Source organism: Bradysia coprophila (genome assembly GCF_014529535.1).
Source record: "Bradysia coprophila strain Holo2 chromosome X unlocalized genomic scaffold, BU_Bcop_v1 contig_38, whole genome shotgun sequence".
Taxonomy (NCBI): domain Eukaryota; kingdom Metazoa; phylum Arthropoda; class Insecta; order Diptera; family Sciaridae; genus Bradysia; species Bradysia coprophila.
In genome coordinates, this window is record NW_023503327.1 from 782448 (window position 1) to 802219 (window position 19772).

General features: G+C 35.1%; 1 protein-coding gene across 8 annotated transcripts in view; it reads left to right on the forward strand.

Moving 5' to 3' along the window:
• LOC119069639 (protein scalloped) overlaps positions 1-19772 on the forward strand; it is a 136846-nt gene that overhangs the window by 86385 nt on the left and 30689 nt on the right. For all 8 annotated transcript variants that reach the window (XM_037173752.1, XM_037173754.1, XM_037173746.1 and 5 more), the window contains exon 2: positions 12918-13193. In XM_037173752.1, coding sequence (XP_037029647.1) covers positions 13046-13193 — 148 coding nt within the window. In that variant the 5' untranslated portion in view covers positions 12918-13045. The remainder of the gene's footprint in view (positions 1-12917; positions 13194-19772) is intronic.

The window sequence follows — 19772 nt, forward strand, 5'->3', positions numbered from 1 at the left end:
AATGATGTGAGTACCCTCTTGCCACCAACAGCGAATGTACTGCGTTATAAACATTTAAATCTGTTAATTCTGTTGTGTAAACTATCTGCTTTCTAAGTTCGGTACACATTCTGTTGTTTCAACGTTAATTTTCTTATGTAAGTGAACAATGACCAAAGCTATGGACGCCTGACTGAAACCTTTTTTCATAGGACATTAATGGTTTCATGGCATAGTTAGGACTGTACACAGATTCATTGTGCAAAGCTTAACATTAGCGCTTCCTTACAAAGAGATCCTCATTCAGACTTGTCCATTCGAGCTATTAGAATCTCTTTACAGAAAAAGAGACTCCTAATACCTGACTGAATGATGTAACGCAAAGAAATAACAAGCAAGAGCTCCATTTACGAGACTAACACCCTGACGTTAATTTACTCGTTGTAATAATAGTTTCGTGTAAAGCATACCTTACGCTTGATTAATGCAATTAGACGTCGTATTCTTCGAATAACAATACAAGTTAAAAAGCACAACAGCAACAACAACAACAAAAAATTGATAAATTTCTCATGCATTGTTATCTCCGTGTGTAGTAAAAAACAACAGTTTATTCAATTTTATTAACCTTCACATTGAAAATAGCGATGCGTGTGAGTTAAGTGTTATGTATATTTAAATTATTATTATTTTGTGTGTTATACAATAAATGTTGTAATTTCGTAATTTTGCCGTACCGTAATTTTTCTAAATTTCTGATAAAACTAAGAGTTATGGATATGGATGATGAATTCGTAATAATAGCCGGGAAAATCGTTATAAAATTGATTATAAAATCGTTTCGATTGTTTTGGGCCAACTAATAAACATTTTTCTTATCTGTTCAAGATTTTTTTTTTTACATTTTTTTATCTAATCTAACCGGCATAGGTACAGTGTTTGCAATTGGATGTGTCATTTTTAATAATGAAACGTTGTTTTTTCTATTCTTATTAGTTACTTAACACACACCGTTTGTCCGAGGAGTTTCCGGATCATTCGATTATGACAATTGATAGGAGGAATGAGAAACTGGCACACCAATTATCGGGGATGGGTCAATCATTGTTTTATAGTTTCCAGTGCTTATTATTTAGAATTTATGCGAAATTGTTTTCTTAAAAATAGCTTTGACTGTACTAGTTCCATAAAAATCTCTGGGACCTGAGAAACTATTATAAGGGGCCATTCAAATAGTGCGCACGCACTTAAGGGGGGAGGGGGTGTCTAAAATTGGGACTTTTTATATGGAAAAACGCGTGCGAAACGGGGGGAGGGGGTCAAAAAATAGCCGCACACCACGTGCGCACTTTATGAATGGTCCCTAAGACATTCGAAAAGTTCGGAAAAAACTCCGAATAATTCTGAGAGAATTCCGACAAAACTCTGAATTTTTTCGGAACTTTTTCATAATCATTCGGAATTGCTCCGAATGTTCAGAAATAATTTTTCTTGAATTTTCAAATATTTTCCCTAATTTTGCCAAAAAACATTTTTTTGGGAAAATTTTAAAAAAATTATGAAAACTCAGAAAAATGTGGGAATTTTTAAGATAATTTGGGGACATGTGTTCGCACAAATGGTCCCTGAGTCAAATAAAATTTTCTTTCTCACTAACAACACCTTTTTCTGTATGCTTTGTTAGACAGACTACTGCTTTCTATCACACATATAACTCTCCGCTGACGTTAATTATTAATTCCTCCAGCTCCACCATTTTATCTTCACACAAAAAAAGTTCTGCCATTAATTGACCGCAAAATAGTTCCTTTAAAACAAAACAAAACAAAAAATGATAAGTTTACTGGAAACCGGTTACCGGAACCTAAAATATAAAAGTTGACTTCTACGGCTACATCTCCCATAAATCTATATGTTATCATGTAGGCATGAAATATGTAATAAAAACTCAAAACTCCGCGGAAACACTTTCAGTGACGTAACCACTTGGAGAGTATATTAATAAAGTGTGTCCACAGTTCCACATACGTACATTAGATATAGAGAACTAAACAAAGAACTTTATTTTTCGAATCGTAATCTTTTAGTTGCCAATTGGACAGTATAATAATAATAATGAAAAAAAAGCCAACCAACCAACCAATATCATAACCATTTTGTAAACGCGGCGTCAACACTGTGTGCTGAGCATGCTGATGGAATTAATGATCCAAAAACTTGAAATTTCCTATTTAAACTTTATTTGAATAATACACATTAATATATGACGTTTACCTACAACCCAGCACACAGCTAAGCATTTTCTCAAAATATGCTGTGTTGACATAAAAGTGATACGACAAAATAATAACGATAATTTTGACTTTGAGAGAGATAGATACACCTATAGGTATGAATATAATATTATACAAAAACTGAATGGTAAATCTGACACTGAATTATTCAAAAATTTTCAAGCACATGAATAGTGTTTTAACACAAAACAATGTCAATTAGTATGCAAAAACAACCTTTTTTGTAGTCATCATCAAATTAATATTTTGTGAATAATAATGTAAGTGATTCGGTTGATGGCCGGGTTGGTGGTGGGGAGCAGCGAGTGAGGCATAGTTTGGATTTGTTGATCAAAAAATTATTATAAAAATGTTTTACTAATTCGATGTATGTTAGTTCATTCGAAGCACCAGCGAGCTCTTTGTATACCTTTTACTTAATGTTACATTCGGTTAATGAACCGACAAGCACAATCACAAAAATGTTTTTCTCGGTTTTTTTTTTCTTTTTCTTTCTTTTCTTTTCCAATAGATGTGCAAGAAAATGTATTGTATCGTTATGGGTTTGAGTTTATGAGCTTTGGTAATTGAGACGCAATGTAAAATTGAACAAAGCCGATTTTATAAATGCATATACGAATGTACGTATAATGTTGCTCGTTGTAAACCATATTGATTCGTCTCTCGTAAGAAGCGTATACACTTTAATACGTTTATTGGCTTATTGGGTGTAAAACTGTATTTAATGCATTAAGAAATCTTTTGTGAAAACCACAGCCAATAACTGTAAACAATAGTGCGGTCAAGAACCTCTGACACATTTTATTTTAATTAATCCTTTAACACAAACACTAGTTTTGTGGTTCTTGTATGCATGAACGTTTTACATCTTGCGAACGCAAATTGATTTCAATAATTTTTTCTCATTTTTTTTAAATTAATTTTTGATCGACAGCTTAATACTTTCCGATATTAATTGTACCAACGGAACTACTGGGTAAAGTAATCTGTTAATTATTCGAGACTATTCAAAATCTTTGAAACAAAATTCGAACGCAAACAATCATCCCTATATCAGACAAAATAAAACAAAAATTTCTGTAAAATTAAATTGTTTACAAGTCTAGTGTAGCTCTGTACACAAAATAGTTATTATACCGCAAACATTTAGCTTTTCCAGATCTGTAACCAGTCAGTACTATAACAGGGTGGATATGTTCAAATTGTCTGAAGAGATTTTAGCTCTTCGAATCCTTCTCACTTCAGGGGGTTGGCTTCAAGTCATTCCATCGAATAACATCGGTACTGTAATGGACGATCAAGACTTTCAAACATGCGTAGCACTTCGTCTAGGAATAAAATGCTTCGAAAATTACAAATGCAATGATTGTGGTTCGTTTGTGGATGGACTTAGTTGCCCCAACGCAATGGGTATCTACCCCAGACATGTGAACATGAATCATACACTCAAAAGAGCTTTAACATCAGCCAGACGTAATTGCGATCTCGAACCAATTGGTCTATCTCGTGATGATGGCAAACGTCCAGATGGAGGTACTCTAGCCCCTTGGTCTAAAGGAAAACGTTTAGTTTGGGACGTAACATGTGTTGACACTTTGGAACCTTCTTATCAAAACCTTACATCGAAAAAAGCCGGTGCTGCTGCTGTGCTCGCTTGTAAACGAAAACACGATAATTATGCAAGAATCAAGGCGTCCAACTTCTTATTTGTTGGATTAGCTTTCGAAACTTTGGGTCCATGGTGTGATGAAACGAAGTCTTTTATTGATGAAGTTGGGAAATTGTTGATCAAAGAATCGGGTGATATACGTGCCAAAAAGTTTCTATACGAAAGAATTTCTTTGGCCATTCAACTAGGGAATGCGCGTAGCATTCTTGGAACACAACCGAAAAAAGAAAATCTTAACGAAATTTTATAACTTATAATTCCCATGTAAAATGATGTACTTTTCGATTGTTTGTAATAAAATAATTCAATTCTTACTGAGTCGGGGTTCCTCTAACTGAAAAACACAACAGTAAATTAAACTAATTTTTTAAATCGTTTACAAACGCGAAGCGACTGCTGACATATATAATTGTCGAATCTCTTACTTCTTATGTTTAAAGTATCGACCAGAGTAAAAAATCTAGTACTTTACAATTTTTAACATATAGCTGTGGAAATGAACCCCAGCCACAGCACATCTTATAATTTTTACGGTGTTGTCAACAACAGATGACGCCGTTTTCAAACGTTCGCCTGAAACTTAAATTGTACCAAAATATTTTCTGTTAGTTTGGGAAGGCAGTAACTAAAATCTTAGATTCAGTTCTCCCAACGTAAATACAGCCCTGCACTTTTCATAAAAATAATATGAATTTATGCAACAGAACGGAATTTAATTTACCAACTTCAAAGATGCCATTTGAAAGACATTTATGAATCATCAGAAAATAGAAACCTTTGTTCACGAATCACAACATAATTCGAATTTTTCATATTTTAATTATGTCTGATGACATTTTTGTTGTGTGTGTGTGTGTGTACCCGTTGTCACAACAAAATATCACAAACGCGAAAATAGTTGAACATTACTCGCAAGCGCTAAAGCTATGTTTTCACATTATTTCACATAAATGTGGAATTTATTTCATGTCAATATAATCCGTGTAGTGCATGATCGGTTCATATGTATAATTATTGAATGTACGAATCAACTCGAGCACCACAACTTATACAAACGCACAGACACACAGAATGTAACCCTTGACTAAAATGACCCACCCTAAACACGAACGGCAGAAAATGTAATGTTGTAATAATGTCTGAAATATTTAGGGGGAAAAAGAAATTCCCGAATACACAAAAATATTCCATCACCTGCATTCATTCATTCATTCAATTTCAATTTATGAAATAAATTTTTTTCACCCCAATTTTAGTTGTGAATTATATTGCGTGCTTGCGATCAAATGAATTTATTTTTAGGTTATTTTTGTGTACATTCAATTTGGTATGTGAAGTAATGGAGTGATATGTTGGGGATTTTATTTTAATAATGCAGAGGAACATTTAGTGCGATTGTGAACAGGAAGCAAAGCCGTAGTGTATTGAATGCTGTATTTATGATTTTAGTTGAAGCGAAATGTTTATTTTTTAACGGTTTTTCTGTTGATCTAGTGTTGTTGCAATTCCCGAGGCAATTCTATATTATACTTTCAATTGCTTTCATTGATTGACTAGGCATGCATTCTAGTCATTCTTAATCCTGATAGGCTTCTATGTGAAATTTTATGGTAATAACTTGAACTGTAAACGCCACACTTAACTTTTCACAGATATGATTCTTATACAAGGGCGAAAACTTTCATTTTGTAGATTATACCATCCAAATCGTCGAGATTTTAACAGCCTTTTGATTGTGTTTTTGAGCTTTACACAAAATACTATTTTATCCGAGTGCGACATTAGCTTTACGCATTTCCCCAATTTTTTTGCGTGAGTAAATCAGCTGTTCTCCACCAAAGTCAATACCATTGAGAACACTAGCTCCTTTGTCATATTTCGCATATTTATTGTATATTACGCCAGTGGTTTCAAATTTTTATTTCGATGAACATGGACATTAATTCCGACCCGCAGGGGAGGACGGATTTCCCACTCGTCAAAATAAGTAGTATTTTACATAACTTGGGTTTAAAAAGATGAAAAATAGAGTTTTCGTGTGAATTTTGTTGTCCGAGGCGTAACAGAGGTAAATAAACACACGAAGATTGACATGTAATTGATTTTACCTCCTGTGTGCTGCGAAAATTCATTTTTCGCAGGAGGCCCGAAAAAGAAAAATTCACTTTCGCCGCACTTAAGAGGTAAGAGGCCTTCGGATCAGCATACAAACTCCGCACTCTTCAAAACAACGATTTTCCGCACAAGTATGTAATCTACTATTACATGCTGCGGGCGTCAAAAGCAGTGCTTGAAACACGAAAAGTACGGTTTTCGACGCGAGTAAAATTACTTTACTCAAAAACGTGAGTAAAGTTTTTGAGTAAAATGTTTTACTTGCAATGGAACAAATAGTAAAATGGCACTTGTTGTGTGTTTATTGACCACGGCTCCGCCACGATCGGTAAATTTCACACAAGAAGTGTCATTTCCAGCATTTGTTCCATTGGTAAGTAATGCACTATTGCGTGCTTCTGACCGGTAAAAGCGAAAGTGAGAAAATGCCAGACGCTTTGGACGCCACGGATGCCCATACTAAGTAAATTCACCGTTAATGTTCTTCCGTCATATTTTCGTTCACTTGAATTAAACCATGGCGTGGGTTTTACATTATTGTGCCGAAAATATAGACGCTTGCCCTTGCCGTATGGCTCATAGAAACCTATTGGGATGCTGGCTTGAAATGTCGTTAAAAGAACCAACAACAAGTTCTGCATTTGCATCGATTTTTTTGGGTAATTTCCCATTTATTAAGTATAAACTAAATCCTGATGGAAACATACACACACAGCTGTGAATCTATATGCGGTGATGACACTTAACGAGTATAATTTTGGATGAGTCTTAACTGGTATCGCTGTGTGTTATATTGTACATTGTACGTATTAATAAAACCGCGAAAGACATTTTCATCGTATTCCTTCAATACCCGAGATAAATAAATACAAAATAACAGTTTCTGGAGTGAAGCCACCACTCATACAATAAAACTCTCATCGTATTATTGTCTTTAGTTTTATTGCGTCCATGCCACACTCTGTGCCGAAAAGTTTATAGCACCGTGGTATATGGAGTGGAAATATTTTATATTGTAATAAATACAAACAAACATACTTGATAACAATATTGTGTGTGCAAGATATTGTTGTTATATCTTGGATATCTTTCATATACAGAGATTTTTATAGAATACACCAAAAAATAGTGTTAGCATCCCCAGCCAGTTTAATAGCCCCAGTGTAGAATGGTGAGGATAAGGCCTGGTAACTTTCGCTGTATGATTGCAATGGCTCATGACCAGACATTTTGTATAGTTGGAAAGCTTGTAGGAGAGACGGGATAGAAATGGACATAAAATAAATACGATGCGGATGTTTTCCAAAACATAACCATTCTTCCGTTCCCGTTTTTATTTTATTTGTTTTTTTGTTTTTGTCTTCTTTTCTTTTCGAAAGGAGAAAGCACTCGCTGAAATGTAAATGTATCTGTTGTGTCTTCTGCTTCTCGTTCGTCTTCTCTCGTTTACAATATTTGGATGTATAAAATGGATCGTCCAGAGAAGAAAAAAAAAATTATAAAATTTAAATGGATGGCAGGCAGAGTATAATACATTCTAAATCCATGCTGAGGGTTATTTCGTTAAATTTATATTAAGGGGCGGATCGCATACAACAAATTTATTTATTCGAGCGAACGATGAAACTTGTTCAGATGCAAATATATTTTATAGACAACATACTATATTCAAATGACATGACATCAAGTAATTGTTGACTTAATAGCCATCAGATGCAAATTTATGTCTTCAAATTGAAGACAGTCAATACTGCAAAAGAAAAGAAATAAAAAAGAAAAAAATAGAAATTGACATCAATAGAACAATTCATTCTGTCGAGCAATTACATGCTTCAAGAAGAAGACGTAGCTGTTCGTATTCATGCAGAGGGTCTATTTTCTTTTTTGTATTGAAACTTGCAACACACTGGTCTTATGCTTTATCATTCTATTGATGCATTGAACAAACAATTAGAAAAAAGAGCTGACAAAGAGTCAACAGACTAAAGACAAACAATAACAGAAATTGTGCATCGTTTTTCATTAAGCACCTGTGCTTCGCTTTCAAAGTATTACGTTGTAGAGTAAATGTACCGAATGTGTAGCACAGAGAGTAAATTGTAACTTTTCGGTAAACATTTACCGGTAGTAAATTATTGGGAGTTCATCAATATGGATGGGTTCTTGAGTCAAGGCTCATTTTATAAAATTCTGTCCAATGTTTCGTTTCTGGATCTTTATGCCAAGAAAAAGTTTCATTTGCAACTATATCCTGCCCAAATTGTGCTAACAATTTTCAATACGTTTCAATTCAATTCGCTGCCAGACGTGCCCAGTTCGGTACACTTACTCTATTTCTAACCATCGACAAAAAATATTAAAGTTCTTTCTTCTTATTTGTTTGATTCAAATACGTTGAATGCTGGAAACAATAGTCGCTTCATTTAATTATTAAAGTTAATGTTAGACGTTGATTTGCTTTGTTCACATTTTATATTTTTCGTTCCTAACGTTAATTGACAAAAGACGTTGATTCTGTTTCTATATCGTCAGCATCATCATCATTTGTTGTATCATTTTTTTTTATTGTTGTTCATTTTCGTTCTTCTTTGTAAGTTGCGATCGGTGATTGTATTTTATTTTCTAAGATTTTTTGTTGTTGTTGTTGTTCCAACTGAAAAATCGGTCTGCATTCAAAACTTTTCATCTTACGAATATATAGGTAAATATAGAAATTCAGTGTAAATAATGTTATTTTGGTGAGTGTCTGTCTATCTCTCTCGCTCTCCCTCTTTGGTTCAAGTGTCCATCTATTTATTTAATATAATATTTTAAACATTTTACTGCGAGTCATTCCATTGTTATGTAAACTTGTGTAAGTGCACCTCTTCTATTACGTTGCACGTTCGTTGAACCCAGTCCCGCTTGTACGTCAGTAAAAACTTTTGTTTTTGTTTTGATTTTAGAGATAAAAATAAAAAAAAAAAGTTTTTTTCCGTTGGTTTGTTTGCAAACATGAAAGTTGCAATTTTTAAACGATTCATTTTAATCCCTGTGAAAGTCCACTGGTTTTCAATTTTATAAGAAAGTAAGTCACAAACTCAGTAGAATAATGGTTGAACCAAGATAAAGCAAGGAAGTTTTAACGAAAATACTCAAGTCTAGTAGCTCCTGTAAATTTGTAGCCCAAAATTCGAAGCTTTCTATTCTTGTCTCTCGAGTCCATTGCATCTCCATCAGGTCATAGTTAGAAATCACGTGAAGGCAAGCAAACTCAGAGTTGGATCGGTTATCCGAAAAACCGAAAATTTCGGTTCGGATTAAACCGAACCGAGAATTTCGGTTCGGATTGAACCGAACCGAGAATTTCGGTTCGGATTGAACCGAACCGAGAATTTCGGTTCGGATTGAACCGAACCGAAAACTTTGGTTTTGTCGAAAAACAATATGAAATGAAGGCAGACTCGTCAAAATTGATTGATTTCATTATGAACTAACCAAAAAGAAGTAAATGGAGCAATTGCATGATACTTTTATTGAGAATTGAAAATCTCATAAGTTCTTGTCAAATTCGTTTTCTCACAAAAATCGCATGCAATTGCTCCATTTACTTCTTTTTGTTTAGTTCATAATGAAATCAATCAATTTTGACGAGTCTGCCTTCATTTCATATTGTTTTACGACAAAACCAAAGTATTCGGTTCGGTTCAAACCGAACCGAAAATTTCGGTTCGGTTCAATCCGAACCGAAATTCTCGGTTCGGTTCTATCCGAACCGAAATTTTCGGTTTTTCGGATAACCGATCCAACTCTGAGCAAACTTGAATAAGAAAACAAAAAACAAAAAGAAAGTTATGAGAACCAGCAATGCGTGTTTTATGTGAGGCGTTTAAGAAAGACGTCCACTGAATTCTCCATTGTCTGCATTTTGTCAACATCTGTCACATGAAGTGTGACATATTGTCAGATCATTTCACATAAAGGACGTCCTTTTCGAACCATCCCTCGTTGGTTAAATTAAGTAGTCACCGCTAGTAGAAATCTGAAGGATTCGTTACTTTTTCGAGGATTCGTTACTTTTTCGAGGATCCGTAGCTCTTTCGGTTATCTCTGCCTCTTTCGGTTATCTCTACATCTTTCGGTTATCTCTACCTCTTTCGGTTATCTCTACCTCTTTCGGTTATCTCTACCTCTTTCGAAGATCCGCTTCTCTTGTAAGGATTCGTACCCCTTTTTCGAGTGTACCATATCTCTTTCGACAACATTGCATTTTGCCAACATCTGTCACATGAAGTGTGACATATTGTCAGATCATCTCACATAAAGGACGTCCTTTTCGAACCATCCCTCGTCGGAAAATTAAGTAGTCACCGCTAGTAGACATCTGAAGGATTCGTTACTTTTTCGAGGATCCGTAGCTCTTTCGGTTATCTCTACCTCTTTCGGTTATCTCTGCCTCTTTCGGTTATCTCTACATCTTTCGGTTATCTCTACCTCTTTCGGTTATCTCTACCTCTTTCGGTTATCTCTACCTCTTTCGAAGATCCGCTTCTCTTGTAAGGATTCGTACCCCTTTTTCGAGTGTACCATATCTCTTTCGACAACATTGCATTTTGCCAACATCTGTCACATGAAGTGTGACATATTGTCAGATCATCTCACATAAAGGACGTCCTTTTCGAACCATCCCTCGTCGGAAAATTAAGTAGTCACCGCTAGTAGACATCTGAAGGATTCGTTACTTTTTCGAGGATCCGTAGCTCTTTCGGTTATCTCTACCTCTTTCGGTTATCTCTACCTCTTTCGGTTATCTCTACCTCTTTCGGTTATCTCTACCTCTTTCGGTTATCTCTACCTCTTTCGGTTATCTCTACCTCTTTCGAAGATCCGTTACTCTTGTAAGGATTCGTACCCCTTTTTCGAGTGTACCATATCTCTTTCGACAACATTGCATTTTGCCAACATCTGTCACATGAAGTGTGACATATTGTCAGATCATCTCACATAAAGGACGTCCTTTTCGAACCATCCCTCGTCGGAAAATTAAGTAGTCACCGCTAGTAGAAATCTGAAGGATTCGTTACTTTTTCGAGGATCCGTAGCTCTTTCGGTTATCTCTACCTCTTTCGGTTATCTCTACCTCTTTCGGTTATCTCTACCTCTTTCGGTTATCTCTGCCTCCTTCGGTTATCTCTACCTCTTTCGGTTATCTCTACCTCTTTCGGTTATCTCTACCTCTTTCGAAGATCCGCTACTCTTGTGAGGATTCGTACCCCTTTTTCGAGTGTACCATATCTCTTTCGACAATCCGTACCTATTTGAATGAACGCTGAATCATTTGGAGACTCGTAGCTCTTTCGAGGATCTGTCACTTTTTTCAAGGACTTGTGGCTCGGAATTTGTAGTTCAAAAGTTGAAGGGAATCGTAGTACTGTCCGACAACCAATACCACACACATCGCAGTATACCTACCGATAAATTGCATCAATTCTTGTGATTATGTTTTTTACGGCTTCGGATCATAAATATCCAGAGTTTGTTTCCTTACAGTTTTTTTTGTTTTGTGTGTGCGCAATATTTTTTCACTCTGAAAACTTTACGAAATGCTGAATAAAAGCATTTAATAATAATTATTCAAACAACGTCTCTATAAATTTTAATAATGCTCCCAAAAACTTTACAACCCATAAAATTACAATTTAAATGGTTTAAATCATAAATGCGGGGAGGCCAAAAATATTATGGCAAATAAATTTTCACTTCTCGCTTCCTATGCCAGAGCGGAATGGTGAATGAAAACAAAATCATGTTGAACGAAATTTGTTTGTCGTAGATATAATAACAAAAGGGTTTTCAGTTATTATGTATGACAATATGGAAATGAATTTATATAGTTTTTGGGGTTTTAGTATTCATAGCACTCTTCCATACCAGCGTGCAAATGCCGTACATGTTATTACCGAAACACATATACACAACTCCTTTTTACATGAATAGAAGTGAATCCCATAAATTTGTTGTTGAATATTTTTGTTATGGAAAACTGTGTAAATAATCAACGAACAATTTTGTAATCAAATATTCTCATAATAGATTACGAAAGCACAGCAACACTGTTTTTAAGAGAGTGTAAGATATAATATAATATGTATCCGAATAGAAATTTTAAATGGTTCATTAAAAACACTTTACGATCTTGTCATAAAATTGAGTCAACTAAAATTTATAAAATCGCCATCACTCGGTGTTCCAACATTCAAAAATATCTTTCCAGAGATTAATGTACAACAGTTGACTGTCATAGAGGCAAAAGTGACCAGCCAGTCGTATAAATAAACAAAATTAAATGAAAATACATGTTGAGACGATTTATTGCGTTAACCAGTTAGCCATACAACGCCAATACCATACTCCCAATTACTTAAACAAAAATTATTTTAGTTCAATTTGATTTCATGAAAGCGCACGAAGTCTACATTTTTGTACAAAATTGATGACTTGTGATAATTGAAAATTATTCTTGGTTCACGCAACCGTTCCATTTGTGAATGCGACTTATACTATACAAAAGAAAAAGAAAAAAAAAACTTCGAAGTATCGAATTTCCCGTAACGTTAGCCTAATGGGGTGTTATGATTGTCGTTTTAAGTTATTTTTTTTTTGTTTTTGATGATCAAATTACATACTGTCAGATTTGAGTTTTTCAACAAGAAAACAAAAGTCCCGAAGCTCTACAATGTTTTCGCACTTAAAGAAGAAAAGAAAAAAAAAACTTGAATTTCAAAGTAAACTCTCAACATCAGACAACCAATCCTTTCCACAACAAAACTTCACAGCCAAACAAAATAGACTAACCGACTGTTCTAATTTTTCTATTTCAGATAGCGTAGTAGGAGCCAGCACCATAACGTCACCGTGGACACCAGTCAGTGCCGGTCCAGCTGGTCAGTTGGGATCGGCAGACACAAATGGAACGGGAGCAGATAGTAAGCATTTGGATGTCGGCGATATGAGCGATGACGAAAAAGATTTGTCATCAGCTGATGCCGAGGGTGTGTGGAGTCCCGATATCGAACAAAGCTTTCAGGAAGCTTTAGCCATATACCCGCCATGTGGAAGACGAAAAATTATTTTATCAGACGAAGGGAAAATGTATGGTGAGTATCAGTGCGATTTTCCATCTATTTTCATTTTCAGATTCATTTCGTTTCGATTTAAGGTTTTTAATGGCAGATACGATAGCGTAATGCTCTTCACTCTTTCCCCTTCCCGCTAAATTCAACACCATTAAATTCACATAATTTAATAATATTCTTCACGTAATAATAGCATATTTTAAAACAAAACGCGAACAAAAAATATTTAGCACATTTTAGCAACTACTTAAATGATCATAATTTTCTGTCATGTACTTTTAAATGAAGTTATAAGAATTAATTTAAAATACTTACGCTTGACGAACCATAATATACAAGCTCTATCTGACTTTAACATGTTGAAAATCCTCTCATTGTTTCTTCATCATTTTTAATGCTGTTTATAGTTGCATGTGCATCTGATTGTATTTATAACATTCGAGCGAAATTAATTAATGTTCACATGCTTAAAAAGAAGCAGAACATATAATCCACTATTGTCTTTACGAAAATTAAAAGAGGAAAAAAAAAAACGAAAGAAATATTTCATTATATTGGAGACAGTGCGCTTGGTGGAAAAATGTGTTGTTCGGCGATAATTGTTTGCTGAATAAGTAGGAAGGGCGATAGATGTAATGTCTATTGAACCGTTATTTTTTTGATTCCGAAGTTATCGCAACTATGTCTTTGGGTTCTATTGTTTGAAAATAGATTCCCTAAAATTAGCTGTCTTCTCTGGCGATAGCTTTTGAGCATAGGTTTTCATGGTGCTAATGGACCGAATATTTAACCGACATTTTATAGATTTAACGGATGTTATGAATTTTTAGTGGTCGCCTGGACCTTGGACATTGGTTACTGTCCCAAGTACTGTCCTCCAAACCTTGTTAAAGAGGATTGATTGTCGAAAACAGTTCTAAATTTTTGTTCTTCACTCAGGGTCAAACTGGTAAAATGGTGAAATCAGTCAGGCCAGATGACGCCCTTTCATTTGTTGGTTAAAAGTTCTCTGATGACGCTTTTTTGACTAATCCAATCTTCTTCTTCTTCTTTTTCAGCCTGTTTCTATCCACTGCTGGATGTAGGCCTCTCCAGCTTCTTTCCATTTCGTACGATCCATTGCCATTTGCTGCCGGTTTGTACCTGCAATATTCTTAATTCCGTTTGTCCATCTCTCTGGTGGTCTACCTATAGCTCGTCTTTTATATGGTCGCCAGTTCATGATCTTTTTGGTCCAACGTTCGTCTGTCCTTCTTGCAATATGTCCCGCCCAGCTCCATTTCAGAGATGCTATTCTTTCCATGACATCAACGACCCTGGTTTGTTGTCGAATCCATTGATTCGTCATTCTGTCTCTGAGTGTTATTCCAAGCATACTCCGTTCCATGGCTCTTTGTGTCACTCTCAATTTATCTTCGGATGCTTTCGTTAAAGTTAACGTTTCCGCTCCATAAGTGAGCACTGGAAGGACACAAGTGTCGAAAACTTTGCGTTTCAGACTATTATTCATTTTGCTTTTGAAAATTAGTCGGAGTTTTCCGAACGCTGCCCATCCTACGTCTTATTTCTGCAGTCTGGTTGTCCAGACCTAACTTTAGTTTATGTCCTAGATATACATAGCTGTCGACTCGTTCAATGACAGTGTCACCAATTTTGATTTCTCTATCGTCCCCGATGTTGGTCATGACTTTTGTTTTCGATAAGTTCATCTTGAGGCCAACTTTGCTTGCCTCTTCACTTAACTGTTGTAGCATAAGCTGAGCCTGACCTAGATTCGCTGCTATCGGTACAATGTCATCAGCGAAGCGGAGATTGCTCAGGTACTCTCCATTTATCTTTATTCCCATTTTACTCCAGTTTAACTTCTTAAAAATACTCTGCAGAATCGCCGTGAATAATCCAATGCGCCTTTTGAATTTCCAGTCCAACCCTGTTTTTTGTTAAATGTTTGACGTTGTCCGTACACTGAGGAAAAAGAGTTGAAAATCTCACCTGTAGCTGGTAACTTTGGCTCGACAGCTGTATGTATTGTATGCGGTGCTACAGCTGTGGCAGCTATTGTAGATTACCTGGAGCCAAAATTACCAGCTACAGGTGAGATTTTCAACTCTTTTTCCTCAGTGTAAATCTCGCTCCCAGTAGACTCTGTATAACGCGACCAACACCACACTATTTTTATTCATTGCCTTCAAACACAACTCATCAATCGCAGAAAGAAATAAAACAGAAAATGTGTACCCAGAAGTGTCGCTTAGACAGAATGGGATCAAGGTACCCACTATCCACTATCGCTTTCGTAAAATATTTAAGTCTCATAGTCCATTCATATATGAATTTAATGCAGAAAGAGTAGTCTGACGATGTTAATAGAAGTTTTTTCATACTTCAGAAGAAAAAACATCGTGAACCTATTGAGAATGAAGCTAAATCAATGAAATATCATTTTTCTTATAATTCGCAGATTGACAAGTCTTCTTTCTGCAATTTTGAAAACTGACTTACTTATTTACCTGTTTTTCGAATCATCTTAGTGCTTTGGGTACTTAGTTGAACGATTGAGTGAAACTAAAGAATATCGACTGAGGGGTGAATTGATGAACATTGAATTAAATCACAATCACACATCAAATCATCTCCTCAGTAATATCCATTCTACAAACTCACCCGAACGCCAAAACTAACCATTCTCAATTTACTCAATTTATTATTGGATACACCCATGACCGTATGACTTGTCCAGCTTTCAGTCCGACCGGGAGACTAACTTCCCTTCCATAACCAACAGAGAAAGAAAGCGGTCGGTCTGTTATGTGAGAAAGTGAGGAAATATTTTGCGGAAAGTGACTCACATCCAAATATTTTGCCTTGAGGAAATTGAATTTGTTTAGTAAAATTTTATTGTCAAAAATTTGATGGAAAGGAAAGAAGCAAATTCCAATCTCTCTTTATTTTCGATAAAGTCGTAAAACATTCGACATCTAAAATGTAACGGAAATGTTTTTTTTTTATTTGATTTTTAGTTATTTCTGTTATCTGTAAAAAAAAGTAAAAACACAAAAGGTGAAGGTAATTGTTATCTTTATTACTTTGAAAGTGATTGTGTAGGGGTTGGACAAAATCAGGAATGCAAAGAAATGTAAAAGAAAAACTGTTCGAATTTAGAATTCGAATTTGGATAGAAATTCAGCGTAAGCAGTTTATGGAAGTCTTGGATAGTTATTTTTGTTGTTTGTCGTCGTTGGTCGTTCGTGACAACTTATCTCTGCCAAACTTTCCCAACAATTTTCCAGTAAAACTTTTTACAAAATGTCAATTCAACTGCCACCCCACCCTGGGCAAATTTATTACAAAATTATTTTATTGAGATAAAACCCCATATAATTGCAGTCCATTAACAATGCGAAAAATTCCTTTTACCAAACCACACAACTTACTTGAAAACCGAAATGATTGATGACAAATTTGCACCATTCAGTCATTGGGACTACTCTATCAAAAAGCCCCCCTTTCCGAAAACAAAGTGATATAATCGCACACGAACATTAATTAAATAATATATTGTACTGCAGAGAGGAGGCTGTGTGTATAAATGGTGTATGCATCAAATGAAAATTGTGTATAATATGTATCTCTCCCAAAAACTTGAATATGTACTTACATGGGTTTTAGTTAGGAGACGAGAGCAACACACCAATTCTAGCAATGTTAAATGTGCCATCAAGTCATTGCATTTTGTTTTGTATGGAGGATATGGAGAATGGATAAGTTTGCATATCATGTCATACATTGTACTCTGACAACACTTAATTTATATTATTAGTACTGCCATTTACATATATTCATACATGTATAATACAATTTGTTAGGCATGGTGTATCTTCAACATATAACTTTGATGTGTTGAAAATGTGAAAATGCTTGTTTCATTTAATTGCTAACGTATGTGCTGTCGTAATAGTATTACCTATCTTTCACTTCTGATGCTTTGGAGAGCATTATAATATTTGATGATAGAGCTTATTATAGCTTAAAAGTGACATGTTTTTTCATGTCTGCGGAAAGACGTTTACCTGGATCTTAGTTCATTTTGGTATAATACTCACATGGACATGACGCTCTGCTATTAATGATCTTTACAGTTTGTTGATTCTACCTCTGTACTTTTGGGAAGCATTTGGGCAACAATTCCTAGTGAATAGTTCAGTACATAGCATATCTAGACCAATACATCTAAGGACCACACCTTTGACATATTGGTGAAGATGAAGTTTCATTGTTTCCCTCTCACCCCACTTTCTGTAAAACAAATCAAAATTTTAAACATGAGCCAAGAAAAGTTGGCCAGGCTAAGCCGGCACTCCGAGTCCCACTGTCCGTTATCGTGCATGACTAATATACTTAAAATCCAGGTAGCTCAATCGGTAGAGCATAGGACTCATACCCAAGAGGTCCCGGGTTCGACTCCCGGTGCAAAACTGCTTGCCTGGTTTTATTCTAATCACTTGGTGATTAAGCACTCGCTATTAGTTATCTAATGGCTGTACGACCGTAACAAAGTCGCAAATTTCTAAGAAATGCAATATTCAATTTCTTCGCAACAATCACGCCATATTGACATAATGTCAATGACACAATTCACAATATACAACAGACTGTAGGATAAGCGCCATCTATGATCGACTAGTCGCTCATTGGGAAAATGCATGAGTCATTAGTGATGGTTGTGGTCTTCGCATACCACTCGTGGCTTAGAGAATTCACAACGTATGGGACGTTTACACGGTCGATTTGTGAACTATCTGAGTCCGGAGAGATATGATGAAAAATCACAATTCATATGATCAAGTGACTTGTGCAATAGCACAACAGGCCCACTAGAGGCTTAGGTGCTGGGCTAACCCCCTTCCCATCCAATCCAATCCAATCCAATATACTTTTGTATCATTTTTCTGTCTTCATCCAACGCGAACTGGCCATTTAGAGAGCGATGTATGGGCACGTATAGTGTCAAAATTGACAGAATTCTTTTGTTCTAATGTCAATTTTGACACTATACATCGCCTATACGTCGTTCTCTAAATGGTCAGTAACATTCTGCAGTTGGGTAACACTGCTTCCGTTTCACAGACTCTAATTGTCGAAATTTCTTTGTGTAATTTATGAGTGACAATGTCATTGAGTATAGCTAAAATGTTTCATTGCTACTGTATAACGAAAAAATATAGCTCTTGGTGGTCATTAGATTTTTACTTTATTGTTGTTACTCATAGTAGAGATCGGCTTGGACTAGTATTATGTTGTGTAGCAAAATTTATGTTATAACTAATGAAGTAATAGAATTTGAACCCACTAAGTGATTTACTACTAAACAAAAGAAGTAACAGATTTGATTTGATTATATTGCGATACGCTTGCTGTTTCTAATAATTCCAATTTTCAAACTTTCCCATCTGTTCCGGTCGTTTTTAATTGCAGAAATAGGACCTTTCATAAAGACATTATGTTAAAGCTAAAAATTTTATTTAAATCCACTTCATCGTCGTACACTGAACACTAAAATCGTAATTAACACTATCATCTGGTCCCGCATTCGGTGTGGTAGTGGTAGTTCATAGACGACAACGTTTTGATTATTAAGGTCAAAAGGTTCAGTTTATACACACAGTTTATTTTCCCATTTCAAATAACGATTTTGTCCGGCAATTTATATATAGAATAAAGTTGACTTTTGTGCTGTTATAGGAGAAATCGATATTTAATACTTGCAAACAAACACACAAAAGTTCTTTTGTCGTATACATACAACATATAATGCTGCGATTTCACAGATAACCACTGGGCTATGTATTTTATCATAGTTTGATATAATGGGAAAGCAGTTGAAATTTTGTTCACTTTATAATTGTGCTTTACTGAAAAAGTTGCCTTTTAGGTAACGTAATTATTTGCAAACTAAAAAATTCCAAACGAAACCACTGCAACTTTGCCACATACTCTTCATAAAATATATTTGCAACTCAATTTGAAATTCCTTTTCAATTTCCTATTATGTAAAGGACACCTTGGAAAATTACCATATATATCTAGCCGAAAGCGAGTAATAACTCGAATATGTTAATGCAACGCCTCTCCGGCAAGCCATCGTCATATAAAAATTATTTTTTTATTTTTTTATTTTTTTTTTTTTCGATAAAAGTTCACAAAACTACTAACTGTAGTGGTGATTTGAACGACGATAAATTTTATTTCATTTTATATTTTATTTTGATTTATTTAATGCCCATTATTATGTTTCGATAACATATTACCAATGTTTTGTTATGTGAACTGGAATAATAAAAGTCCACAAAAAAAAACAGCAGAAATTTACTGCGCCACATTTTGTTATGATTTGAGGAAAATTTGTAAATGGGCCTTATTACACGCTGGAGTGTGGCTGAAAAACGTTATAAAAATGTTTATTACCAGTTTTACCACATAAAAATCTAGACATAGTTTGCTGTGTACACTGACAAAAAACAAATTGTTCTGAAAATTCGATTAAATCAGCTAAAAATCATCACAAATTCCCTAACAATTTTTCAGCGAAATCAGATTTAA